Genomic DNA, 25,194 nt, shown 5'->3' with positions numbered 1-25,194 from the left:
TCCGAGAACTCGGCTGCATGTAGCCTGCACTGCATGCGAAAAGAGTAATGCAGGGGGGGTTTAAGACGCATTTGAACAATGATGGATTGATTGGGAATGGACGCTGCGCTGAGACGCTTGCTTATGCTGATTCATCTATGACTAAGTTGCTTCCTGCGTTGCTTCTCTGTGTGCGCTGACGCTTCTACAACTGGCCCTTTTCGCCTTTCTCCTTGCCCTCCTGCTGCAATTCCTTGATATGACTGTCGTGGTCGTTGACCTTCTGCTTGTCGGCCGCAATGTTGCTCTCGCCTGAGCTAGCAAGGTCCTCACGCCATCGGCCCTTGCCCTCCTGCTGCTCCTTCAATTGCTCCTGCTTCTTCTGCTCGAGCTCCTCCGGTGTCCGGTTGCCATCTTCCTTGATTGCCATGCGCGGCGTTGTGGAAAGAGCGCGACGTGTGATTGGCGAGATGGAGGATGTGAAGGGACGGAATGCGGAGATGAGAGCGCGTGGTGCCATTTTGAGGATTTGTGAGAGTGTGATATATCAAAGACGAATTCTGAAAGTAATGGTGTTGTGCTGGTTATGCGGTGCGGTATGAGTGGAAAGAAGTAGCTGTGCAATCAGTCGAGCTTGAAGGAGCCCCCATCGTCATTGCAGTGACGTCACGCTTGCGAAAGTCTCATCACCAATGTAAACCCTGGCATAGTAGGAATTACCTCGGAAGTGGGTCAGCCCTCTGAAGAGATACACGGATGACTGCAATGCAGATTCAGCCGCTTCCTGCCTCTAATTTCTCTGCACATTGGTTGCAGAGCACAACCTTGGAAGGTTATGCAGCATTGCGGCTCTGTCACGTGCGTGATAGCTCGTGCTCACGGGTACCTAGGTACTTGGTGAAACACCACATCGACAGTGAGCCTCAAAAGAACAATACATATTAATATTATCACACAGTAGCCGTCCACGACAGGCTCGATGATTAGGTTACCACTTTGCATTGCGACTGAAGCTACTGCCACCCGCTACTGCGGTGCATCAACACCCATGTTGAAGAACACTGCTTTCGTCTCGGTATAGTTCTCCAATGCCGCCTCACCGCACTCGCGCCCGAGGCCGCTCTGCTTATACCCACCGAACGGGATGCTCCAGTGGACAAAGTTGAACATATTGACCCACGCTGTGCCCGCCTTCAGCTTGTTAGTCACCCTGATCGCACGCTGGTAGTCGTTAGTATGGATACCCGCTGCCAGACCATATGTGGTATCGTTCGCCAGCTCAAGCACCTCTTCCTCAGTCTTGAACTTTGTCACGGTAACCACAGGACCGAAAATCTCTTCCTTCACAATCTTCATCTCAGGCGTCACGTTTGTGAAGATGGTGGGTTGGATGAAGTATCCACCGCCTGGAGCTTCGTGCGCCTTGCCGCCCAGAGCTACAGTAGCGCCTTCTTTCTGTCCAGCTTCCAGATATCCAATGATCTTGTCATGCTGGAGTTTTGAATTCTGTGGGCCTTGGTCTGTGCTCTCATCGAAGTTGTCTCCTATGACTACCTCCTTCATCCGTGCGGTGAACATTTCAGTGAACTTGTCGTAGATGTCTTCGTGCACATAGATGCGAGTACCAGCATGACAGGTCTGACCATAATTCATGTTGATGCCCCATGCACTCCACTTGACAGCCTTCTCAAGGTCGGCGTCCGCAAAGACGATATTGGGGCTCTTGCCGCCAAGTTCGAGTGTGACTTTTTTAAGATTGGAGTCTGCTGCTGCACGAAGAACAGCACGGCCAGTGGCTGTTGATCCCGTGAAGGCGACCTTGTCGATGTCCATGTGCTTTGCGATTGCGGCGCCGACGGTCTTGCCATAGCCAGACACAAGGTTGATGGTACCAGGCGGAAAGCCGGCCTCCTTGATCAGACCACAAATGTATAAGGCGTTCAGAGGTGTTGTTTCGGCTGACTTGATGACAACGCAATTCCCTGTTACGATCGCTGGTGCAATCTTCCAGATAAACATCAACAGCGGGAAGCTACTCATATGTTAGCAAAGTATCTCAGTCATGCACAGTTGTGCCACTTACTTCCAGGGAATGATCTGTCCGCAGACACCGACTGGCTCTCTTCTGGTATATGCGAATGTGCCAGGGACGTTGGACGACGCAACACCAAGAACCTTGTCGGCCCAGCCGGCATAGTATCTAAGAGTGCCAGTTGAGCCGGGTAGGTCAAGATTTGCGGCTTGCTTTTTTGTCTTTCCAGTATCGAGCATTTCAATCGCAAGGATATCATCGAAGTGTTTGTCCATAAGATCCGCAAGCTTCAGCAAGAATTGGCCACGAGCTGCAGGATTCAAGTCAGTCCATGCTGGATCGTTCATAGTCTTGCGAGCGGCCTTGACGGCGATGTCAACATCGTCAGCCGAGCCTTCTGACACTTCGATGATGGTCTTTCCTGTCCTAGGATCTTCGACTGGAAACGTCTTGCCATCCTTGGGTTTGACGAACTCGCCACCGATGAACAAGCCTGTGTTGAACTTGACTTCCCGACCGTTGATGTTCAGTGTTTGTACAGACATGATGTCGACTTGATGTCTTTCCCTGGATGTGTGCAATCAGGTATTGCCAGAAGGCGTTCGATCACAAGGGTATTTATCACAAGAACTCCAGCTCTCTTGCCAGTGATCGGCTATGCTCATTTATATCAAACGAAAATTGGGGCTAGACCAGGTCATAGTCCTCATGTGTGTACAGGCAATGATGTACACAAATCCAGGTCGATGTGAATAAGGCCATTGATAATCATTCGGATGTGTGAGCCGGAAAGGACGATTCGCTGTGCCAAAGCCGGTGTGCAACCAAGTGGAGTGGTGGAGGCTGAACACGGTACTTGACTGACGTATTGCGGGGTGTGGAAGGCGGGGTGGTGTGCCAGTTGGACTTCTAGAATCACTGTTGTGATTCACAGCTGACAGATCCAGGGTCTGAGTAGCCGATATGCTCGGTAACTTACGCAGCGCGTAAACGGCCGCAGACCTACACGTTGGTCGATTAGTGCCAACATAGCAATGAGCGCCGGGTTGTGGTGTTGACGTTTCAATGGCACCAGGACGAAGTAATGGTTGTCCAGACTTGATGCAAGGACCGACGGTACTGTTGCTGCTGATTGGCTCCTGGTGCTGACGGTGGCACATGTGGATCACCCATGATCGTCAGCTTGCCAGTGACAGCTCCACTCACTATCACGGCTTCAAGGTTGTGTATAGAAAACTTCATCGCAACGGCACACGAGAAATTCCTACTAAAAAACTTCATGTTAGCATCTTCGCAATGTCGCGATCAGTCGGAGTTAGGATCATCCGTCCGGACCAATACCAAACGGCCGAGACGGACAAAGTCTTGCGATAAGAAGCCGAATGCATTTGCCAACTCACAACCCACAAAGGCTCGCACATTAAGCATATATACTAGTAATTCTGTGTGAGATACCAGAGGAGTAAACAGCCTAGCTAGACATCATGACGACCGCAGCGCTTGCCGGAAGTACTGGCCTCGTGGTAAGTGACAACTTCAAAACTGCATCCGCTTGAATCCGGCTCACGATAGATTAGGGCTCCCACATTCTTAGCCAACTACTCGCACACTCGTCCTTCTCCTCCGTCTACGCCTACGCGCGCCGCGACCTCCCAAACCCTACTGCCACAACCAAGTTGAACCCTCTCACATCGAGTGACACATCGACATGGTCGGGCATGTTCCCGCGCGAATCGCATCCCAAGATATTCTTCTCCGGTCTGGGCACCACAAAAGCGCAGGCAGGCAGTATTGAAGCGCAGCGCAAGATCGACTATGATCTCAACCTAGAGCTTGCAAAAGCCGCGAAGGAGGCCGGTGTAGATACATATGTGCTGATCAGCTCTGGCAACGCGAACGCGAAGAGCAATTTCGCATACGTCCAGATGAAGGGTCAGCTGGAGGATGATGTGAAGGCGCTAGGGTTCAAGCACACGATCCTTGTGCGCCCCGGTCTAATCTTAGGAGGAAGGACGGACAGTCGGCCTGTGGAATTTGCGTTCCAAAGCGTTGCAAAACTGTTGAAGGGTCTGACGCCGAAACTCACAGACTCCTGGGCGCAAGACGCGGCGACTATTGCCAGAGCGGCGGTCAATGCAGGCGTTCAATGTGTGGAGGGCAAGAAGGAGGAGGGTGTTTGGGAGTTGGGGCAGGCTGATATTACCGCTCTAGGCAAGCCATAGGGATGTTACGAAATGCTTTGTGCGAGCTGCACTCATGTCCGTACGAGAGATTGACTATTACCATGTGATACCCTCCATCGAAGTGTTTCCAGCTTGACGTACCTGAAATGTCGAGTAGCCGACCACCAGGATGCTGGAACAAGCCTGGTACTTTGTATCACAAACCTGCAGCTAGTGACCACAACGTTGGTAGGTAGGTAGGGAAACCGGCGCGACAGCCAATAGACGCGGAAGCCTTGTACCACATTCTGCGCTTCCCAGAGTACCTCCTCTGCGCACACTTCACTCGAATCCAGAGAAATTGACAACTTGCTACCTACATACGTACCTACTCACTTCATCAGTCATCATTTTCTCACACCACCCATCTCACGCGATGCATCGCTTGGCAGCCGTCATTGGCTGTGGCTGTCGTCGGTGGGTGCCGCTCGCTCCAGGCCGCCGCGCCGAAGGATTCCGTGCAACGATCACACCACTCTCTCGCGACGCAACGCCCATGCCACGCTCATCCCTAACAATTGCTGATTTACGGTCGCTGTGAGTGGCTCAAACTGACTAGATCTGGGCGCAGTCTACCAATCCGACGTTGCTATGTCTTAATTTGGATGCCGACTCGGTAAGCGCCAGGAAATGTAAGCCCGCCGGCTCGTAAGGCTGGCTGCGTGTGTTTGCTCAGCGGCAGCAGCCCGAAGGATTGCCGCAACGCAGTGAGCCACAGAATCTCAGGTGATGGTGGTGGTTCGACTGAACAGTTGACACAGCGGAACAAGCAGGAACCAGTGAGCGTAGGATAGATTTAATAAATACAAGGCATTGTTTCGTTACACATATCCATCACAGTATCTCAACTCAGCCTTACAAGCATCAACAACACTCAGCGGATAGACAATAGTCATAGACAACAGTCATCCAACTCACCAAACCTCGACAAGCCTCGCTCAATCGACATCCTTAGCCCAACAAGTCCCAAGACTTCAGATCAACACTCAAAATGCCTTCCGCAACACCAGTCCGCACCATGATCCGCTCGTGGGCCCGCCAAATGACTGAGCCTCACCCCTTCGCTCGCAACCCCGTCACCGCCAAACCCTACCCAGCACAATACGGCGTCATGTTCCGCAAGGTCGGGCGGACAGGTGCTGTGTAAGTCTGCCCTACCACATCATACTCCCAACACCTACTAATTCCCCACATAGCTTCTTCCCCATGTACGCCGTAGTACTCGGGTGGCCGCTCGCTGCCAAGTGGGCCTACAACGGCATCATGTGACTTTCCCTCGCGGAGGGAGAGCAGAGCAAGCCTGTCGAGCACAAGCAGGAGCGTGTGAGGAACCTCGATGCTGCGGAGGTTAAGGAGCTTATCTTGAATATGCGGTGGGACGACTAGAATCTTGGTATTCTGTCCCCAAGTTTAGCTTTGCATTGCATTGCATTGCATACATGGAGTTAGGAGGCAATTTGGAGTTTCGAAAGTAGATACCAGACAATGTATTTTTTTGAGTTCAACAGTTTCACACCTTCATATGTTTTTGTGATAACTGCAATACGTTGATAAGGGGAGGTAGATCCGATCACGCAGTACTCGGGTTGAAAACATTGAGTTGCCGGCGTTCGATGTCTGTTCTTGTATGCTCCATGCCTTTCGATGCATCAGCATGACCAGTCGCCGGCGGCATGCTTTTAGGGATCAGTGCAAAAAGATGGTAGGATTATTCGTGCAGAAATCTTGTCTGTCATTGGAACCTAAAGAAAATATTTTGTTGGTGCAGTGTCATCATGCATGCTCGTCGCCTCGCGCGTGTCGCAGACTGTTCTCTTTGCTTCACTTCACATCCTCAGCCGCGAATCCTCTAACCGCTCGACTTTCCACCCTGCTTGTTCGGGCTTCCAGCGCCGCTCGGCTTGTCATTTGTCCCCTGGCTTGCCCCGCCGACCTGGGGGTCATTGGCGTGGCTGATCTCATGGTTGCCAGGGCTCGCGTTGAGGGAATTGTCCTTGCCTCCAGCCTCCTTCTCAGCAGAAGCCTCTGCTGCTTCAGGGCTCGTCTGATTGGGATCGAATGCGGCATCTGTATGTGCTGCTGCATCGTCCGAGCCAGACTTGGAGTACTCGGTTGAGGTAGTATCAATCGAGTCCCTGGCCTCTGCACCCTTCTTCGCGAAACATGGGCGCGATGTCGAAATCAAGCGGGGCGCAGGAAATTGGATGCGGGCGGCGCGTGCAAATGAGCGGGTGGGCTGAACGCGAAACATGGCTACCGTTGAGAGTTGTTGCGTGCTGTGTGTAGAGGGCCGAGATTGTACTGTTGGCCGGTTTAGATAATGTTATCGTGCTGTCTTCGCATGCTAGACTTACACTTTGATTTCTTGATTGTTTAATAGAGACAATTGAAGTTTGAGGAGAAGTGTACTGTGTGCAAGAGTTGACGTCTAAAGTTATGTACCTAGCTAAAGAGCTCTACGACTTTCTGACGTCATTGCATAAGTGCAGCAATAACCCTCAACGCGCTTCAATTCAAAACCTCAAGCTATTACAGCACTGCAATTAGTTACCCATTCCATAGGAAGCTTACGCTGTCAATCCTCTGTGCTGCGACTTGTGCATGGTATGTATGCTGACATTCGGGGAGCAAGTCTCTTCTCCGCCTCAAGCCTCGGCTAGATACTGAGCCACTGTGCCCTTCAGGCGCCCGCGCGCCATGCTGAAGTAAGCCTAGTGAGATAGTCATGCCTTTCAGGCTACAATCGTCGATAAGTAAGTAGTATAAAGACTTTGTTATCGCCCCAAGGCATACGAGCTGGTCTATTTGAAGACCTTCGAGACTCCATCACAGTTGATATTGTACCTTTGGCAGAAGAAATCCATGGTAAGCAAACACTTTCACTAAAAGGTCGAGGCATTGTTAAGCGGATGTGCTCACGCTGTTCCGCTGTGCCAGGCTCCTTCACGCAGGCTTCTTCACTTGTCGCGCTCGGGCGGACCCGACCACTTTCTTTTAGCTGCTATCTCGCACTCCAACCAGCCAACACAACATCTAAGTCCGCTACATTCGCAACGGAATTATGGCCGTCTCCAGCTGGATTCCTCCCCCACCCCCGGATCCTGACACACTGCTTAATCCTCCACCCTTTAAACCTTTTCCCCTGATCCAAGTGCGCAGCGGCAAGATCAAAAAGTCTCTCGGAAATGGCCGCATCGAAACCGCGATCTTCAAGAGTCCCGTCTCCGGCCCCGTGGAGGTCAGCAAGAACGGAATTGTCAGCGACGAACATGCCTACGAGCCACACCGCAGCCCGGATAATGCACTCTTGCATTATTGCACTACACACTACGATGACTGGATCAATGAGATCCCAACATCAGAGGCACACTTCAAGCCTGGCGCTTTTGGTGAGAACATCTTCAGTTCTGAAGTAAGTGAGAAGAGCGTATGCGTTGGCGACCGCATTGCCATTGGCAACATCATTGTTGAGGTTTCTGAGCCGCGAAGCCCATGCTACAAGCTAAACCATCGTTTCGAGGTTAGGGACATGGCTAAGCGTACGCAAACTCTCTTTAGAACCGGCTGGCTATATCGTGTCATCAAGACTGGATCCATTGCCGCTGGAGACATGGTACGTCTGCTCGAGCGACCCAACCCCAACTGGACTGTGGCAAGGGTCATGTACTACTTGTTCATTGAAACCAATAACATGGAAATGATGAAGCAAATACTACAAGTTCCACAGCTCGGCGAAGAGACCAAGAAAAAGTTGCATACCCGACTGGCCAAGGGTGTGACTGAAGATCAACAAGGCCGGATGTATGGGGATGCAGAAGATAAGATGGATGCATGGTACGAGTGTCGTGTCGCCGAGAAGCGCAAGGAGACCACTAGAGTCACCTCGTTGGTGCTTGAAGCCATTGAGGACAATCCGAATCCTAGCCGCATTGAGCCTGGCAGTCACGTTCGACTCAAGCTGGGTGGCAAAATTGTTCGTGCATATTCGGTCACTGGTGGTACCACAAAACGCTTCGAGCTGGGAATTGCTCTTGATGCGAACAGCCGGGGTGGATCAAAATTTCTGCATGAGAAGGTCCATGTCGGAGACACCATCACTGCAGGACGCATCACCGCCTCCTTCCCACTAGCTACCGACGCAGACAAACATATCATTCTTGCGGGCGGAATCGGAATTACTGCTTTCTTGGCTGCACTGCCTCACCTCCAAGACACTAAACAGAACTTCCATCTTCATTACGCCGTTTCCAGCGAGATACCTTTCAAGGAACGTCTCTCTTCACTCGGTCGCAACATCACGTTCTACAATAGCGCAGAAGGCACACGAATGGACCTCAAAGACATACTCTCCCACGCCGACAACCGCACGCACATCTACGCTTGTGGTCCTGCACGTCTAATGGACGCTGTCACAGCCGTAGCGAATGCTCTCAATATCCCTGACACCCTCATTCACATGGAACAATTCACCGTCGCAACTTCCGGCGATCCGTTCACCGTTGAGCTCAAGCAGAATAAGAGTGTTGTAGAGGTTGGCGCAACCCAGACGTTGCTCGACGTCTTGAGGAGCGTAGGTATGGACATCGACAGTTCGTGCGAAGTGGGAAACTGCGGTACTTGCAAGGTCGACGTTTGTGACGGGAGAGTGGAGCACCAGGGTACTGGGTTGTTGGATGAAGAGAAATGTGGAGCAATGCTGTCTTGTGTGTCCAGAGGCGTTGGACGAATTGTGCTTGATCTATGAAATGGGTCATATCTGGCTTGCGAAAGGTCGCGAAGGACTTCAAGCAGAGCCCTCCAGGGTGTGCACTCAGCTCACACCATGCTGATGTCACCTATTATAGCTTAGAGATCTTAAATTGGTAGTAAAGATGTGCCGTGCAGCAGAGCTTTTTTCGCATACAGAACGCACTAACGTATGTATGAACTAGTAATTGATGACAAGGATGCGCGAGATTCAGCTAATTATTCCGGAAGTTCTCCTGCCAAAGCATATCCCTGAGGCTAAGGTCGAATCTCGGGTGAATGACAACCGAATCACGACGGATCATCTAGGTAATCTGCACGGTCAATGGCTAAATCAAGCTCAATGAACCACCGATCCCTGTTGCTCCTGAGAGATTGTGGGGTATGAAACCCCCGCATATTTCATCCCGCATATTGCATCCCGCTTCCAAGCATATCATTGACAATACGCCACTCTAAGAGGCAGAAGTTCCGACCGGTCGATGGGATGTGACCAAAAGCAGCACCAGAGCCGCCTGTGAGCTTTGCCACATACGAGAGTCTATATGTAGGTCGAATAAGTTCAGAGATACCTGGCAAGATCGGTAAAAATGCGGGTTGAACAATACCTCCCCGTCGCGTTATTCGCCTTGCAGGGTAGTGCAAGTCCGACTCAAGGCCGGAAGACGTGCACAATCGAAGCGAGCGGCACCAACTTGACAGATGATGGGCCTGCAATCAGGGCAGCTTTCAAAGAATGTGGTAGACATGCCAAGGTTGTGTTTCAGCCCACAACGTACCACGTCAACTCGGTACTGAACATCACCAACCTCGAAGATGTTGAAATCGATATCCAAGGCCAGTTGCTTGTAAGTATTGTTGCAATATCTGTGCCGGAATACATCTAACAGCGATCAGTGGAGTACCAACATCCAGTACTGGCTCAATGCTTCCTTGCCTGTGGGTTACCAAAATCAGTCCACAGCCTTCATCCTTGGCGGGAACAATGTTCGTATCGACGGCCATGGCGTGGGTACATTCAACGGAAACGGAGACTACTGGTATCAATGGATCAGGCAGCAGCCTAACACATCGAATTACCCTGGTCGGCCACATCAAATCACCTTCAATGGGCTGACAAACTCGGTCGTGAAGGGTCTGAGGTTCTTGCGAAGCCAGATGTGGACCATGTCCATCATCCACAGTTACGATAGCGTCTGGCAGGACATTTTCATTAACAACACCGGAAACGTAGTATCAAGTTGTGAGTCACTCGAACATCAATAACCGTGTTGCATCATTCTTACAATCATTGTAGCCAACACGGACGGTGCTGACACATTCTTCTCGTCCAACCTTCTATTCAAGAACTGGACTGTCTACAATGGCGATGACTCGTTCTCTGCCAAGGCAAACAGCACCAACATTACGCTTCTTGACTCGAAATTCTACCATGGGCTTGGGATCGCTATTGGCTCGATTGGACAATACAATGACCAGTTCGAAACAATTGAAAACATCCGCGCTGAGAACGTGTATTTCGAAGACACATTGCACGCTTTCTACGTTAAGACCTGGACCGATGACCGAGTCGGCTATCCTCCAAACGGTGGTGGCGGTGGGCTTGGCTTTGCTCGGAACATGCAGCTGAAGAACCTGACGGTAAAGAATGCCCGTGGAGGCTTGTTCACAGTCAGTCAGTGTACCAGATTCAGTGGCGCACCCGGCGTTGGGAACTGCACCAACAGCCAGTTTCAAGTCAAGGATGTCAACATTCAAGGTTTACAGGGTACAACAAAAGACCGCAGAGTCGTAAGTCTGCAGTGCAGTGCTGTTGCGCCATGTACCGACATTGCCTTGAGTGGCGTTGATGTCAGGTATGCTGGCAATGGCACCACAGTGCCAAACTATTTGTGCGGTAATGTTGTTGGCAACAGAGGCTGGGAGTGTACGGGGCCAGTTTGCGTCGGCGGAAGCGCAACAGGAGGCTGTTAATGCGGGGAAATGAATGTTTGACCGAAGTTGTTATTCAATGGGTCACAGCGACGCGGAAATCCCCTCTCCCAGAGCAGGCACGCTAGCGAGACCCCTCACGCGAGCCTCCACTTTCATCGGACTCACTCCTCACTCAACCATCCGTCATCCATCGTATGCAATCTATGTTCTCAGCTGCCTGGCTATTTGGCCATCTCGGTGCTTCTTTTTACGCCATGTTGATGTATCTGTTCCGTAATCATAACCTCGGTACGACGCCGCGAAAGGTTACGAATATGCTATCGGGTCCAACCGTCGGCAGCGCGCATTCTCCAAAGTGAGGAGACACCCGAAGATTATAACATAGCCTCGCTTCCCTTGTTACGATGTCATGATGGAAAGCGGAGTTCTCTGCACTTGTAGGTGAGGGGGTCGGCGTTACTTCGATGTCACGCTTAGCGATAATGTCGAATGCTCAACAAAGATAACACATGCATCAGGAATGTTCAGTCCTGTTGCTTCCGCGCATGGCCTTGTGTCCGAATGTTTTTATTCCTCTTCTGCCGTAACTAGACGCTGTTCCCATTCTTTGACGCGGCTACACCGCCTCGCGCCACTTGCCTTTGACAACACCATGACGGGCTCAATTCGAAAGCGCCGCCATCGGCGAAGATTCTTGTTGGCACGACCGGGTTTGCCCGGTGTCTGGTTCGAGTCGTGTAAACACATGGACAAGTCTCCTTTTTCTTGTTACGCGACTTTCACCCAATATAACGCCCTTCCTACCATGGCTTGTGTTAGAACCCGGGCCATAGACCTCAGAAATCAAAGAACAATGATGAAGAGATTGGAAGATCAACATTTCAAAAGCGCATGTCTGAGCGTATGTCTGGCCGTCCAAGATCGCCTACCCAGGGAGCTCAGGGACATGATATTTGCGTATCTGCTGCTTGAAGATGGGGTCCATGCTCGATTATTTCACTACTACAACACGCTTGATCCGAAAGCACCGAGACATTATTGGAATAGAGCATTTACTGGGGACGCGACTCTCCGCGAGCTGACAGAATCCTGGTATCGTTCAGTCCGTTTCGACTTCGACAGGAGCCTTGACTTTCTCCCTCATCTACTGGCTCAAATAGATACTACTCTACATTGCACGCGCCAGGAACTCATTGGAAGAGCAAGCTTCAAGATCTTGCAATGCGACTTGGATAGGTGGCCAGCAGCGGACGCAAATGGCATCCTCTCCCCGCAGAGCTTGCTGCTGAAAAACATGGAGTATCTGTTTCTATTACGACCTGGCGCAAATATCTATGTCATTCTCGAATCGCCACTTCCATGGTTTTCAGAGTCCAAGAACCTGCAGGAGCGACAGGCTCAATTTCTCACTCGCGTGCTGAATATCATCTTCTCGACATTGCAGCGGTTGCGACAGTCTGGCTACTCTATTGCCATATCGATAGATCCTGGCTCAAATGTACGATTTCAGGATGGCCAACAAATCTGGCGTTACGAGCTGAAGAATCTGATTACGCCAAGCAATGCGCAGTTCTCCTGTGAGGGCTTTGTTGATAAATTCATGAAGGTACGTTATTTGCGAACAGAGTGGTGTAAACGAAGCTAACGAAGACAGGATGATGGCAGGACACTCAAATACAAGTCGCCTCCGAGAGTTACGGACCGAAGCATTGGTTTGCATTGACGGTGGCCATATTCGCGTGATTCATTGCCGCATTTGCACTTACCACGAAGTCGATGCACGGAACATTCAATGCAACAGTCTAGAATGGCGTAGCAACCACACACACACACACACACACACACACACACACAAATGGCTTCAGATGTGGCACCATGCACGTGAATCTACAGTGCCGCGTTTGCTTGTGTGCCATTTGTGTTGTGCAAATAGTTGCTCCCCGTTGTCAAATGACGTGTCGAAAGTAAAGCTACTGTCTACTTGAGAAAGAGTCCATTCACATCAACGATTGCCCTGTAGACTGGAAAGAGATATTTGACACATCTCATCCACCGCGAATCGTGGAGCCAATTCCGCTGCAGCCAGTTTCCGACCCAGCCGATCATCAAGATCCACGCGACCTGGAACGCCAGTCAAGAACTCATCGCTCAGCTTCTAGCATGAAGCCTCTTTTAGCTGTAGGTGGCCTTCTTGCGACCATCCTTTTCATCATCGGCGCTGTCATCTGGGGTGTTGCTCTGTCACGCAAAACTGACTACAACGGTATCGAAGCTCCGGAAGTCTCCTTTTCGGTAGATAGCTCCACTATGCCTCTTATCGAAGTCCAGACGGTCTACGAGAATGTTACTACCTTCGTCTACACCACTACTCGCGTACCGCTACTCGTCGCTCCATCGCTGGCCACTTCCAAATCGTCCTGTCGTCAACACCCCGTTCGCTAGAAGCACCACTTCACTCAACTACAGCCTATGTCACTTCTGGAAATGCGCTTTCGGAAATGCCTGCGTCCTCAGCCGATTTACCGTCTAGTGATTGCTTCTTCTCTGGGGCGTGGGGATTGAAGTATCAGTGCGAGAATCACTGCCCTCCATGGGATGGCTACGAAGCGCACTGCATGGCTAGCGAACAGACTACGTGGGTATTTGTACACTGTCCTGTAATTCCCTGAGGTATTGTCTTCAGGTATCAGCGGAACTGGCCTTTCAATGCACGAGTGCTTCACTTATTTGGGCGTTATCCAGCATTCAGTGACACGAAAGTGAATTGTGAACGATCTTTTCGTCTACATTTATTTTAATGTGATGTTTTTCCAAACGGGTAGCATGACGCCGCTAGACGTGACTGTTAAAATTCTTACGACGCTTCTCGATGCTTGACATTGTGCATGAACGGCGCTGCTCGCTCTGTGAACGAGAAGTGTTCCACAATTATGAACGTATAAGCTCAAAAAATAACAATCACTTTTCTATACAGTATTGCAACTGCAGGTCAAACAAGTCGTTCACCCAAATTGTGGAAGACATGGCTTGCTCTGACCTTCCACACCCCGATACTTTCGAACTCAACGACTTCCCAAAACACCTTCCTAGTTGTCCCGAAAAGTCAAAGTCTCATATCTCGACCGTTCTTTACAACAACAAGCTTCGAATCATGATCTGTGCAATCTGCTTCTTCGCCATGATTGGCGGTACGGTAGCTGCTGCCATTTTCATCAGCCAAGGAATGCAACGCATCACTCAGGGTCAAGCTGCACTTTTTGCAGCATCTTCTACAATAGCAGCGCCGACTAACCTGCAGTCGACCACGAAGAAAACGCTAGTTGTCACCCAAACTTTTGTTGTGACAGATGAGGTTACAATTCCTGTCTCAGGGCTGCAGTCAACGATTTACGCCATCGCGACTGCGCCATCTGCACCGACTACCACATATTAGGCTGGCGACTCTGCGATCACTTATTGAAATGCAGCTCTATAGCCAGAATGGTGAAGGTGGTTCACTAGAACGTGTTCAGTACGTCCAGTGGTCAGCTACTTACTGGAGAACGATCTTCGTTTACTGTACCTGGGTAGGAACATTCTTTCAGCGATAAGAATTCACCAACTTGATGATTGGGCAAATTAGTTTGCTGTGAAAACAAGGTCTACGCGAGGCTCTCTTTACGGAAAGGACCTTTGACATTGTGGCTTGTGAGTATGTAAGGGCGCTGTGATTATTTCTTTGTTTTTCGGGTCTCGTGCATACATGCCGTTCTTCTGCATGCCACAAACGCTGTAATGCTCACTCGAAACGCTAACAGCTCTGCAAGATGCGGCCTCAATTCAAGGTTCTGATGAATGACGCCACGGCCGACCCGTCGATAGGTAGTAGCCACGGCCCGTCCCCTCTTCTTTTGGTCTCGCTCTCGTCATATCATTGTATCCAGTCTATCTACGCTAGTGCTACCTCGCTTGCATCTGTCACTGACATTCCTCTCGAGTGAAAACCTCGGCTGTCCCGATTCGGTGCCAGCACGTGGCAAATTATAGCCTCAGTGGATCTCGGCAGGCAAGTTACCGTACCCATGACCTGGTCGCGGGAGATAGAGATATCTTTTTGCGGAAATATGGTCCGGTGTTAACTTCATTCAGAACAACGGGTTCGCACATGTCTTTACTTCCAGCAATGTTCCTCAGAGTTTCCAGCACTTGTGTATCCCTTTGTTTGCACCACCGGCCTAACGCAGAACCGTATCTCTGGGATTCGGAATTGTCGGCCACCGACCATTTTGCGCTAGGAGGTCGGCGAGGTTCAGATACCTAGCCATTATGCGTCTCACTTCAATGATTGCGTTGCTCGATTCGATTTGCTCCGGCTACCACGCCCCTTGAGCACTGCGATCTCATACCGAAGATCCAGGTTGGCGGAATATTGCCACTGATATCAATCATTGTCTACTCTCATTTTGGAACTGTGCTTCGTGCTCGTGGCTTAACTTGGCCAGGGGATGATACTATTCATGATCTTCTGAGCTCGCTTGGACACCAATCGTCACGCATGCGGTGTGATGAAGAACCCCAGCAGTTTGTCACACGCACGAAGTTGCTTGGAGAAGATGTTCTTGGTAAGAAGTGCGATGGCAGTCGCCGTCCGTAACTCGAAGTATGAGTAGCACTGCACTGGATACGAGGATGCTTCTCGGAAGGCGGAATATAAATACTCGAGATGTACATGGGCAATGATTCGATTACAATCTGCCGTTCAGAAGTTTCGCTGCAGAGAAAGCGAACAAGATGCCTTTCATTCTTTCCATCGGTGCCGCAATTGCTATCATTGCATATCTTTTACTCCAACTCATATTACATACTACGCAGGATGCACGGGAGCCTCGTCTTGTTGAGAGCAAACTTCCATTTTGTGATTCCATCATTGGCATCGCAAAACAAAGAGCTGGGTACTTGGTCGGTCTCAGGTATGTCGCAAAAGACAGCTTACAAGACGTGAGTGGCTGATCCTGTATACAGTAATCGATTCCATCTACCAATCCAGACCTTACGAATGCCTTTCCAGCGCCTGTATGTCGTACATGAACCATACTTGATTCAAAAAATCCAGAGTAAGGCTAGTGCTCAAACGTTTGTGCCGAATCTACTGGACTTCGGGATGCTCTTTAGTGGTTTGAACACAGAATCTCAAAGCACACTTAGAAGAGGATTTGGATCTCATGGCAATGGCTTCACTATGAGCGTACACAAATATCTCCTCTCGGGCGACTCTCTGAAGATTGCCACGAAGGCTGCCGTAGAAAGACTCACTTCCGGCCTGCCTAACAGTACTCACAGCATCAGAGGAGGTCTACAAGAGATTGTGCGCCATGAGCTTACTTTGGCAATGACTGGAGCTATATATGGACCTGAAAACCCATACGACGATCCAGTGATCGAGGAAAGCTGGGGGTAAGTTTTCTAGACTCAATACATGGACTCCTAGCTGATCCCAACACAGAACGTTCGTTCCAGGCATCAGTCATCTACTATACAGTCCAGTACCATCTTTGACTGCACGCAAGGCTCTGCGTGCGCGTAGTCGTATTGTCTGCGCCTTCAAGAAGTACTTCGAGACGGGCGGTCATCTCCAGGCGTTTCCCATGATCCCAGAGATGCACGAAATTAACAAAGGCCACGGACTCAGCACTGAGGAGGCTGCCAAGATGGAGATGGCCACATCCTTGGCGATGCTTAGTAGTGGCGCTGTGACAGCCTTCTGGCTGCTGTTCCACCTCTTTTCGGACAAGAGCCTTACCGTGAGCGTTCGAGAAGAGCTAAGCTCAGTGACGGAAATATCAAGTCTCGAGAAAGTCAAGATTGTCAACCTCAGCACTGTTAGAGATCGCTGCCCTACCCTTGTCGCGGTACTGAATGAGACTCTTCGTTATCACAGCACTGTGATCAACATCAAACAAGTCCAGCACGATACAACTCTGGATGGTCAGTACCTACTCAAGAAGAATGGGATTGTTATGATCCCGGGTCAGAGCGTACATCACAATCAAGACATCTGGGGAGCTACTGCCGATACTTTTGACCACCAACGCTTCCTCTCTTCAAACTCCAGGAAAAATCTTTCAAGCACCTCGGCCTTCCGTCCCTTTGGAGCCGGTGCAACGATGTGTCCCGGACGACACTTCTCCACCAATGTTATCCTGAGCTTGGCGACTATGGTTTTGCTCAAGTTCGACGTCTCTCCTTCTGATGGAGAGTGGCAAGAGCCTACGAAACGAAATGCAGACATGTGGAACGCGATGCCAAAGCCGGACCAAGACATAGATGTTGAATTTGTGCCAAGAGGCGAAGAGCAGGCGGGTTGGAAGTTTGTATGGTGATAAGAGGTGAAGTAATCAAGGTGCTCAAGGCCAAGAGTCCATGGAAAGCATTAGCAATGTTGATAAACTTAAAGAGTCTTTCTGACGATTCCCCGAAATTGCTACGTATGATGAGCACCAGCTTTCACGACCTTCTACTTCTGGTTAGCGTTTTACGCTAATCATGGGTTTCGCAAGGCCGTTCCCCTCTTTCTCTTCTGCGGCTTACTTCTACCCATGCAAGTCGCACTGAAGATCCGCATATTCATGACGTGTTCAAGCTTTACCAGCCAGCGTGATAAGCTCAATCTTACTTGGCATTAGCTCTTATTTCGCAGGCATGCATCGTACCTTCCTGATACAGTAAGCACTCGAAGCTTGAATAGCCGGGCCGCTTGACTACAGATTCGGGATCTGAGCGATCTATGTACACAGGTGACAAGTGATGGAAAGTTATTGCAATGCATCGACATTGGAGATTTTAAGACTGCAGTGTTTTGCAGGCTCTGACGACAAACGAATATGGTCGCACTGAGAGACGTATTGACATACGAACCGGGCCTGAGGGACAATAGCAACGGTGCTGCACTGCCCTGCGATCTCCACCGTGTTATCCAACCATTAGCATCGGACCGTTTCGACGTTGTTGCCTTTCTGAGTTTAATTGTCGTAAGACAAAATCCTGCCCCACGCTACCTTGCCTCACATCATGGTAAAATCCAAGCAATCAGCGTCAGCAGTGATACGGGTCCTGGAAATGACGTCGCTTTCAGCACTTTTAGAGTAACTATAAAGTCAGTCTGGACTTGGATCTCCTAGGCTACGATCGCTCTCATTGTCAACATACCTACCTTCAACATGGCACGATTGACACAGATAGCTAGCATCTTGGCGGCTGCTTCTTTCGGAGGCGCTCATGCAAATGCCTTCGTCGAGCGTCAAGTTCCCGCCAATGCTACAGGTGTCAAGACTATTACATCACCTCAAGGGGCACAAATCCGCTACAAGCAGCCCGGCAAGCAGGGTATTTGCGAAACCACCGAAGGCGTTGATGACTATTCTGGATACATCAGCCTAAATGAGAAAACCAATATGTTCTTCTGGTTCTTTGAAGCACGTGAGAACCCCCAGGACAAGCCACTTACTCTCTGGCTCAACGGTGGCCCGGGCTCCGACAGCCTCATCGGTTTGTTTCAGGAACATGGCCCTTGCAACGTCACGGAGGACCTCAAGACTCAGCTCAATCCTTATTCCTGGAATGAACAAAGCAACATGCTCTATCTGAGCCAGCCAGTTGGTGTGGGATTCTCTTATGAAACTACGGAAGTAGACGATAAGGGCAGATACTCGCTTGTTGATCCCGACAAAGCGAACACTACAGCAGCCGCAGCTATTGGAGCATGGCACATTCTACAGGCGTTCTTGGAGCTTTCTCCACAGCTCGATGCGGACATCAAGAACATGACTTTCAATCTGTGGACTGAAAGCTACGGAGGCCACTATGGACCAGGCTTTTACAACTACTTCTATCAGCAGAACGAGGCCATTCGAAACGGTACTACTCAAGGTGTGGAACTACACATGGACACACTAGGCGTTATAAACGGCATCATTGATGAGCAGAGTACGTTTCCTATTGAACAGCGGCCACTTTTTACTAATGTATTCCAGTCCAAGCACCCTACTATCCTGAGTTTGCCGTCAACAATACCTACGGTATTAAGGCTTACAACGATACAGTTTAGTGAGTGGACCATAGAGCTTTAAGTAATGTACTAATATCAAAAGCACCTTCGCCAAGCAAGCATTCTACTTTCCAGGAGGATGCAACGATCAGATTGAATACTGCAAGCAGTCAAATCGCAGTACAGAAGATGGCCAGCTCACATGCTCGACTGCAATGACTCTCTGCCGATCTCTCGTAGAGGAACCTTACTATAACTTTGGTGATCGCGGTGTGTACGATATACGCCATCCTTACGGTACGTGATCAGACTTCGGGTTGGGTGACGATAATTAATTAATGGAACACAGACGACCCTACGCCCCCTAACTATTTCATGGATTTCCTCAACCTTGCTTCTACACAGGAGGCCCTGGGAGTCAATATCAACTACACATCTGCTAGCTCATCTCAGGTATTCTCCGGGTTTTCCTCCACAGGCGACTTCGTCTACTCCTTCATTGAAGATCTCTCCGAGATCCTTGGTTACGGTGTCCGCGTTGCTCTACTCTACGGTGACGCAGACTACATCTGTAACTGGTTTGGCGGCGAAGCTGTATCTCTAGCTGTGAATCACACCGACAAAGCTGCGTTCAACGCCGCCGGCTACACACCGTTCCTTGTCGATGGTGTAGAGTATGGCGAGGTGCGCGAGTACGGCAACTTCAGCTTCACAAGAATTTACGAAGCAGGTCACGAGGTACCGTACTATCAGCCTGCGGCTAGTCTGGAACACTTCAAGCGTGTCTTAGATCATGTCATCATCGCGGACGGGAGCAAGATTGTTACGGATGATTATAGCACAAACGGGACAGCCAAGGCCACACATACAGAGTCCTTCGTTGCTTTGCCTCCCACAAGCACGCCGAGTTCTTACAGCAGCTCTGGTGAGAGGTCGATGAGGAGGGTGAAGCGGAATTGATCAGGCATGTGGTCGAGCGAGAAAGTATGCAGAACTTATACGCGGATATGAAGCAAACATGCATATTACAATGTCTCAGGACAGATACAGATAATGTGACTGTACAGAAACGTGTTTCTAACCATCCAGAGCCTGTCTCTACGTAAATCCAGCAGCACCAAGATCCAACTATTCATAGCTACCAGAGCTTCTAAACTCCTTCAAATGCTTGACTACCAACGCCGATAATGCATCTCTATCATGTCTTTCGCTTCAAAAACGCTAAAGAGAGACTATAAAGAAACAGTGCGCTTTGAAAACAAAAAGTGCCAGACTTAGAAACTAAACAAACCCGACCTGCGCTTGCCGAGAGGATAGACAATGAGCGCAGCCAAAAAAAGACCAACGGTGATACCGATTGCAATCTGCACGACCGAAAATCCGACATTGAGCGCAATGCTGTTCAACGAAACGCCGGCCGTGACATCTGCTGCACTGAGCGTGGTCGCGTCCGACGTATTCCTTGTGATCTGATCAGCGGAGCTGAGGCCAGAGACGAGCGAACCCTGCACACTGAGGCCAGACGGGACTTGTACGAAGATAGCAGGCAGCATAGCAGCAGCAGCAAGGCCATATCCGATCTTACGGGTATGCGGGACAAAATCACTGACAGAGCTGGCGCACGACTGAACGGCGCTGTCGTTGTGCGCAGTGCTGTACTCTGAGCGCTCGACTTTGGGTAGTGTGCGGACAGCACCATGACGATTGCGCAGGTATTTCTTGCGTAATGCCATGAAACGAGGACGGAGCTTGTTTTCCCAGGTATCCAAGCCCCAATTCTCGACATGGCGGCCGAAACGAGCGTGCACGTTGGCGGCAATGCCGATTGCCAGGGCGCCGAGAGTGTTGGAGACCTGCGCATTGGCCTTGAAGTATGACGAGCTGTGGAAATTGACAACATAGCCAATGAGGGCGATGACTGCCATGGAGGGCATCTGCTTGTACTTTGCCTGGTTAACGATCATGAGGCAGATCGCAAATGCTAGCACAAAGAGGTAGTAGAAATGGGAAGACATGGGATTGTCGCATGTCCTCTTCGATGTGGCGTTCTTGTCCATCATACCATATAGAACGGTGCCGATGGTGATTCCAAAACCCAAGAAGAGCGAGTAAATAATAGCGTAAACCATGCGAACCGACCCGGCGACAATGTGTTTGCTTTGGAGTTCCAGCGAGGCGCAAAGCACCATAAAACCGGGTAGGATGAGAGCAATACTGGACTGAGCCATGGCACTGAAGCAGAAGATCTCGTTGCCGTCCTTTCCACGAATGGAACCAAGGGCGCGCGCGAGGAAGCTTGTAATGACAGCGGCGCCAATCTCGAAGACGTTGCTGATGAGCTCGTTTCCAGGCGCGACGATCAACTGCAACCAACCAATAATGCAGCCCAACAGAAAACAGAAGGGAAGATCGATGGGTCGGGCACTGAAAGCAAAAGGAGCGACTGTGGCGGAGGCAAGGCCGTAGACGGGCACCCTGGGCCAACGGCCGAACTTATTCTTTCGTCCCATGATTGCTTCTAAGCGAGGAGTTGCTTCATCAACACCGACACGGTCGTGTACGACGTCCTTATAAATTTCGTGCACGTCGCGAAGTTTCCCAAGATCAACGCCTTGTGCAGTGCGGACAAGCTTGACCTCCGAAGTATGAATAGAACTGTCATCGAAGGCGCAAATCATACACCCGGGCATGTACAAGAATTGAGCTTCTATCTCCAGAACACGTGCGGACATGCTGAGATATTCTTCCAGGCGGTGCGTCGGCGCACCGTACATCATCAAAGCTTTGCAAAGCTTACGAAGGTAGCTCTGTCGCGCCAATGTCCCAGCGATGTGGATCTTGATTTTCATGTCTTTGTCACGACGTTGCTTAGGCTTCTTGACAGATTCATCTGATTTCGATCGCTTGCCCATACCAGGGCGGGTCTTCTTGACTTGCTCGGCAAACTCATTGCCCAGGTCTTGCTGGGAGGGTGCAGCAAAGCTACGAGCAGAGCTCCCAACGAGCGTGGAGATAGAGTTGGTGGACTGATTAGTACCATGGCGGGTGTACCAATGTTTGCTACGAGGAGTTGTGGTTCCTGAGCGGGGAGGCGATGTGTTTGGTGAGTTGGCTGCCGTCGAGGCCCCACTGAATGTGAAGCCTGCGCTGGTGTTCCTGGAGTGAGAAGCCCGACCTGATCGGCCGGCAGTAACAGGAGCTTGAGCAGCAGCGGTTGACGCTTGCAGTAGCGTTCCTAAAACACCCGTTCGATATTTTCTTGGACGTGCGACGTGCTCGGCTTCAATTTCGACACCGTTTGTGGGAGTGACCTGACCAGACTGGAGGGGAGGTTCCGCATGGTACAAATCTTCCATGCTAATGGCAGGCCCGGCACCACCATTCCGGACAGTATGGTTGCGTAGGAGCCTAGAGGCTCGCTTCATAAATTGCGGGTCATTGTCGTCGTCCTCTTCACTGTTTTCAGCAGTATTGTTATACGAGCTGACCATGCTTTGGAGCTCCATTGAGGGTGGGCTCAGCTGGCCTTCGGAGCCACGACGAGATATAGGAGCAGAGTAGGTACCCATTGACTGAGAAAGCTTTGCAGCTCGTCGCTGGGCCTCGAGACCCGACCGCTCCTTGGCTTTGGATCGGAGCGAATTTTGTCGATCAATTCGCTCGATTTCATCTTCGAAAGGGTTGGGCTCATCATTGAGGAAGAACTCTGGAGGCGTACGAGCAGCTTTCCGTATCGCTGGGCGTGGTTTCTGAACATCGCGAGCAGGTGGCGTAGCTCCTGCTTCTTGAGGATATTCTTCTGAAAGAGCTATCTTGATAGATTCTCGCATTTTTCTAAGATCATCTTGTGAGAGATCCGCTCTTTGTAGCGGGGTATTGTGGCCACCAGAACCAGTGTTATTGTCTTCTGGCGTGACTGAAGACGTAGGTACATTAGCGGTAGTATCTTCCCTCCATACGACGCGCTTGCGTCCTGGGGTTGAAGACATTTGGTCTTCAGAACTGAGGTGAGTGTGCGATGGACCAGGATCCTGGAAGGGATCCATCCTGATGTTATACTGTCGGCCTATGACCGAGGAGCGGGGATTGTGGGAGAGTGACTCTCTTGGCAGCGAACCGAAACCCCGTAAGTCGTCGGTCGATACGTGCCTCTAGAACGTTGGCCTCCTTGACTCAGGACGTGGAAACGGTGCACGTGGGGGTGATATTTCACAGCCGAAAGCGGCTGAAAGGCTCAGGATGGTTTGAATCGTAGCTGTGTAATGCACCTAGTGGTAGATCTCCCATCCGTAGTGTCGAATGCAAGGAGCAATCAGTGCTCTACGTTCGGGTATATATGGGGCTTTGGGCGCGCTGGCGCAGTGGCACAGACAAGAATCTCCGGTGGTGATAAGAATTTAATGCAGCAGAAGTAATGACTGGATATTTCAGGAGATACCAGTGTGGTGGAATTGATGACGGAACCAACGGTTATTAGAAACAGGAGGTCGTAGTGTAGCACTCTCTCAGCAGGGTTTGGTGGTATAGATAAGGGCCCACCAACGCGGATGTTGTTCCAAGTGCTTCCGAGCGACAAGCGATTGAGCAGAACCCTCACAAATCCTGTCGTGGCGTTACAGGGCCCGTTTTTTTCGTTTGCGAATATAAATGGCCAGAATGTTCGGCGTGGCCTTCGTCGCTCAAAGCAGACAGTCGGTGGAGTATAGCGACAGGGAACGTGGTAGTGGGAGGCCAGGGACCATCGAAATCGTAGCCGCACCAAAAGTGAGCCGAACTTCTCGACGCTGCACCTGCGGGTGGCTGCAGATGTCGGCGCCGAATATTCTTAAAGTTCTCGTCGCGGATTCCGACGTCAACGCTTCGCAAGTGTACCGAAGCTATGGCGAGATAAGCTGGCCGTAGCTGGCCGGTAAGGAATTGTGAAGTCAAGGTGAGGAAATGCAGCGCTCCAAAACAGACACGAGAATATCATCATTCCACCGAGACTTGACGTTCTTGACTGACGACAGTCTCAGGAGCTACACTTCCATTGTTGGTTGGGATTTGCATTCGCCCATTCCAAGCACGGCAGCCCATGCGTTGGAAAAGTGGACGGGTCGTGCCAAATTCTTGGTGCACTGGATGAGGGAATCCGAGATAAGAGCATTGTGGGTATAACTGGGCCCCCAAGCCTCACAATGCGCGACTTCCAATGGTCGCAAACTCCAAGGCCATCGAGCGGGTGATGCGGTCGTGGTTGGCAGAGCAGTGTACGACATGATCGAAAACCTTCAGCGCCACATCGCTGTCGTGATATGTCGCGACCCACGGCAGGCTGCGGTAATGATGAATGCTATTTCTCGAGGCGGACAGAATCGTGATGGGTTCATTAGTCAGATGACAGCCGCTTGGACTCTGTTGTGGTTCGCCTTGTGGCGAACAGGAGGCTGAAAAACTTTGAAAACCCGGAAAAGCTTATGTATTCGGCCAAACCCGTCTAGCCGGATGAAAGCCGTGCATACCGTGCCTCCCCTGCACCGCGCAGATCCCAACAGTTGCAACACGAGCTGACTCTTGACGCGGCTGTTTCGGCGCTTCCATCACATGTTCCTGATGGTTGGACTGCGAGGCATGCCGTGCTTCGTCGACACTGTGTTGCCAAAAACAGCACTCAACACCACGGACACTTCAACAAATATTCGCGTCTCATGAAGACGCGTGTCCATAGTGGCTCAATACCCGTACCCAGTTGTGCGAAATAATTGCAGTACCTCCAAACGACGATGTCATTGCATCGGAGGTGGTTAGGGGCCATCCGCAAGCGGAAGGACCTATCCACCGCCTCTACGTCATGTCTCGCGCTTAGGCGAGAACAACAAGACTGACTCCCCTTTCCCCTCCACATAGTTGGAACGCTGACTCTGACTCGTCTCTACTCCTTCACGGTACGTGCATGACTTCTCTCTGGCTCGGCCGCGAAGGCCCCTCCCGATGTCAAACGTGGGTCTTCATCCCACCCCACTCCACACACACAGTAGATGTAGGTGGGAAAAATTCATGAGTCTGGAGAGTTCCAACCCCAGGGGGCTGTCGGTCCACCCCGTGGACGTCCGCTCCACTTGGCTGATAAGATTGCCTGCTCCCTAGCATGAGCTCTGGTTGCCTACCTTCGAATAAGTAGTCTCAACCACACACAAGATGTCCTCGATGCATTTAGTTCACCGTACCACAGCGTACAGCTGAATTCTGTCATCTGAAGTCTCTACTCAACGACCAAT

The 25,194-nt window shown here is 50.7% G+C and overlaps 11 protein-coding genes across 11 annotated transcripts; 7 read left to right on the top strand and 4 right to left on the bottom strand.

The window, feature by feature from the left end:
* Positions 1-66: 66 nt before the first annotated feature.
* C7974DRAFT_393772 (uncharacterized protein) lies at positions 67-596 on the bottom strand. The gene has a single exon (XM_046141810.1). It carries the CDS (start codon positions 497-499, stop codon positions 185-187), a length of 315 nt encoding a protein of 104 aa, XP_045996829.1. The 5' UTR covers positions 500-596; the 3' UTR covers positions 67-184.
* Positions 597-964: 368 nt separating this feature from the next.
* Positions 965-2,869, bottom strand: C7974DRAFT_180246 (putative indole-3-acetaldehyde dehydrogenase). The gene is made up of 2 exons (XM_046136342.1): positions 2,063-2,869; positions 965-2,011 (listed from the first exon to the last, which is right to left on the bottom strand). The coding sequence occupies exons 1-2, from the start codon at positions 2,554-2,556 to the stop codon at positions 1,006-1,008; spliced, it is 1,500 nt and encodes a 499-aa protein (XP_045996828.1). The 5' UTR covers positions 2,557-2,869; the 3' UTR covers positions 965-1,005.
* A 323-nt stretch (positions 2,870-3,192) lies between these two features.
* C7974DRAFT_393769 (NAD dependent epimerase/dehydratase family protein-like protein) lies at positions 3,193-4,534 on the top strand. Its single transcript, XM_046141809.1, has 2 exons — positions 3,193-3,534; positions 3,589-4,534. The coding sequence occupies exons 1-2, from the start codon at positions 3,496-3,498 to the stop codon at positions 4,231-4,233; spliced, it is 684 nt and encodes a 227-aa protein (XP_045996827.1). The 5' UTR covers positions 3,193-3,495; the 3' UTR covers positions 4,234-4,534.
* A 534-nt stretch (positions 4,535-5,068) lies between these two features.
* C7974DRAFT_393766 (uncharacterized protein) lies at positions 5,069-5,945 on the top strand. The gene is made up of 2 exons (XM_046141808.1): positions 5,069-5,376; positions 5,430-5,945. The coding sequence occupies exons 1-2, from the start codon at positions 5,225-5,227 to the stop codon at positions 5,500-5,502; spliced, it is 225 nt and encodes a 74-aa protein (XP_045996826.1). The 5' UTR covers positions 5,069-5,224; the 3' UTR covers positions 5,503-5,945.
* On the bottom strand, positions 5,946-6,883 carry C7974DRAFT_393765 (uncharacterized protein). The gene is made up of 2 exons (XM_046141807.1): positions 6,588-6,883; positions 5,946-6,534 (listed from the first exon to the last, which is right to left on the bottom strand). Exon 2 carries the CDS (start codon positions 6,482-6,484, stop codon positions 6,083-6,085), a length of 402 nt encoding a protein of 133 aa, XP_045996825.1. The 5' UTR covers positions 6,485-6,534; positions 6,588-6,883; the 3' UTR covers positions 5,946-6,082.
* C7974DRAFT_393762 (pyruvate kinase-like protein) lies at positions 6,884-9,175 on the top strand. The gene has a single exon (XM_046141806.1). It carries the CDS (start codon positions 7,295-7,297, stop codon positions 8,975-8,977), a length of 1,683 nt encoding a protein of 560 aa, XP_045996824.1. The 5' UTR covers positions 6,884-7,294; the 3' UTR covers positions 8,978-9,175.
* Positions 9,176-9,323: 148 nt separating this feature from the next.
* C7974DRAFT_180198 (extracellular exo-polygalacturonase-like protein) lies at positions 9,324-11,194 on the top strand. Its single transcript, XM_046136340.1, has 3 exons — positions 9,324-9,827; positions 9,877-10,222; positions 10,277-11,194. Exons 1-3 carry the CDS (start codon positions 9,570-9,572, stop codon positions 10,951-10,953), a joined length of 1,281 nt encoding a protein of 426 aa, XP_045996823.1. The 5' UTR covers positions 9,324-9,569; the 3' UTR covers positions 10,954-11,194.
* Positions 11,195-12,856, top strand: C7974DRAFT_180199 (uncharacterized protein). The gene is made up of 2 exons (XM_046136341.1): positions 11,195-12,520; positions 12,569-12,856. The coding sequence occupies exons 1-2, from the start codon at positions 11,435-11,437 to the stop codon at positions 12,635-12,637; spliced, it is 1,155 nt and encodes a 384-aa protein (XP_045996822.1). The 5' UTR covers positions 11,195-11,434; the 3' UTR covers positions 12,638-12,856.
* Positions 12,857-15,508: 2,652 nt separating this feature from the next.
* Positions 15,509-17,335, top strand: C7974DRAFT_393753 (cytochrome P450). The gene is made up of 3 exons (XM_046141805.1): positions 15,509-15,863; positions 15,916-16,347; positions 16,397-17,335. The coding sequence occupies exons 1-3, from the start codon at positions 15,685-15,687 to the stop codon at positions 17,271-17,273; spliced, it is 1,488 nt and encodes a 495-aa protein (XP_045996821.1). The 5' UTR covers positions 15,509-15,684; the 3' UTR covers positions 17,274-17,335.
* A 775-nt stretch (positions 17,336-18,110) lies between these two features.
* Positions 18,111-19,955, top strand: C7974DRAFT_358622 (Alpha/Beta hydrolase protein; the record flags this gene model as incomplete). Its single annotated transcript, XM_046139646.1, has 4 exons — positions 18,111-18,876; positions 18,924-18,996; positions 19,041-19,234; positions 19,287-19,955. 4 exons carry the CDS (start codon positions 18,111-18,113, stop codon positions 19,895-19,897), a joined length of 1,644 nt encoding a protein of 547 aa, XP_045996820.1. The 3' UTR covers positions 19,898-19,955.
* Positions 19,956-20,054: 99 nt separating this feature from the next.
* Positions 20,055-23,343, bottom strand: C7974DRAFT_180141 (uncharacterized protein). Its single transcript, XM_046136338.1, has 2 exons — positions 23,206-23,343; positions 20,055-23,086 (listed from the first exon to the last, which is right to left on the bottom strand). Exon 2 carries the CDS (start codon positions 22,981-22,983, stop codon positions 20,212-20,214), a length of 2,772 nt encoding a protein of 923 aa, XP_045996819.1. The 5' UTR covers positions 22,984-23,086; positions 23,206-23,343; the 3' UTR covers positions 20,055-20,211.
* Positions 23,344-25,194: the final 1,851 nt, after the last annotated feature.

This window comes from Boeremia exigua (assembly GCF_020726555.1).
Source record: "Boeremia exigua strain MPI-SDFR-AT-0100 chromosome Unknown C7974scaffold_6, whole genome shotgun sequence".
NCBI lineage: Eukaryota > Fungi > Ascomycota > Dothideomycetes > Pleosporales > Didymellaceae > Boeremia > Boeremia exigua.
The sequence above is the reverse complement of the archived record's forward strand: the minus strand, read 5'-3'. Positions and strand labels throughout refer to the sequence as shown.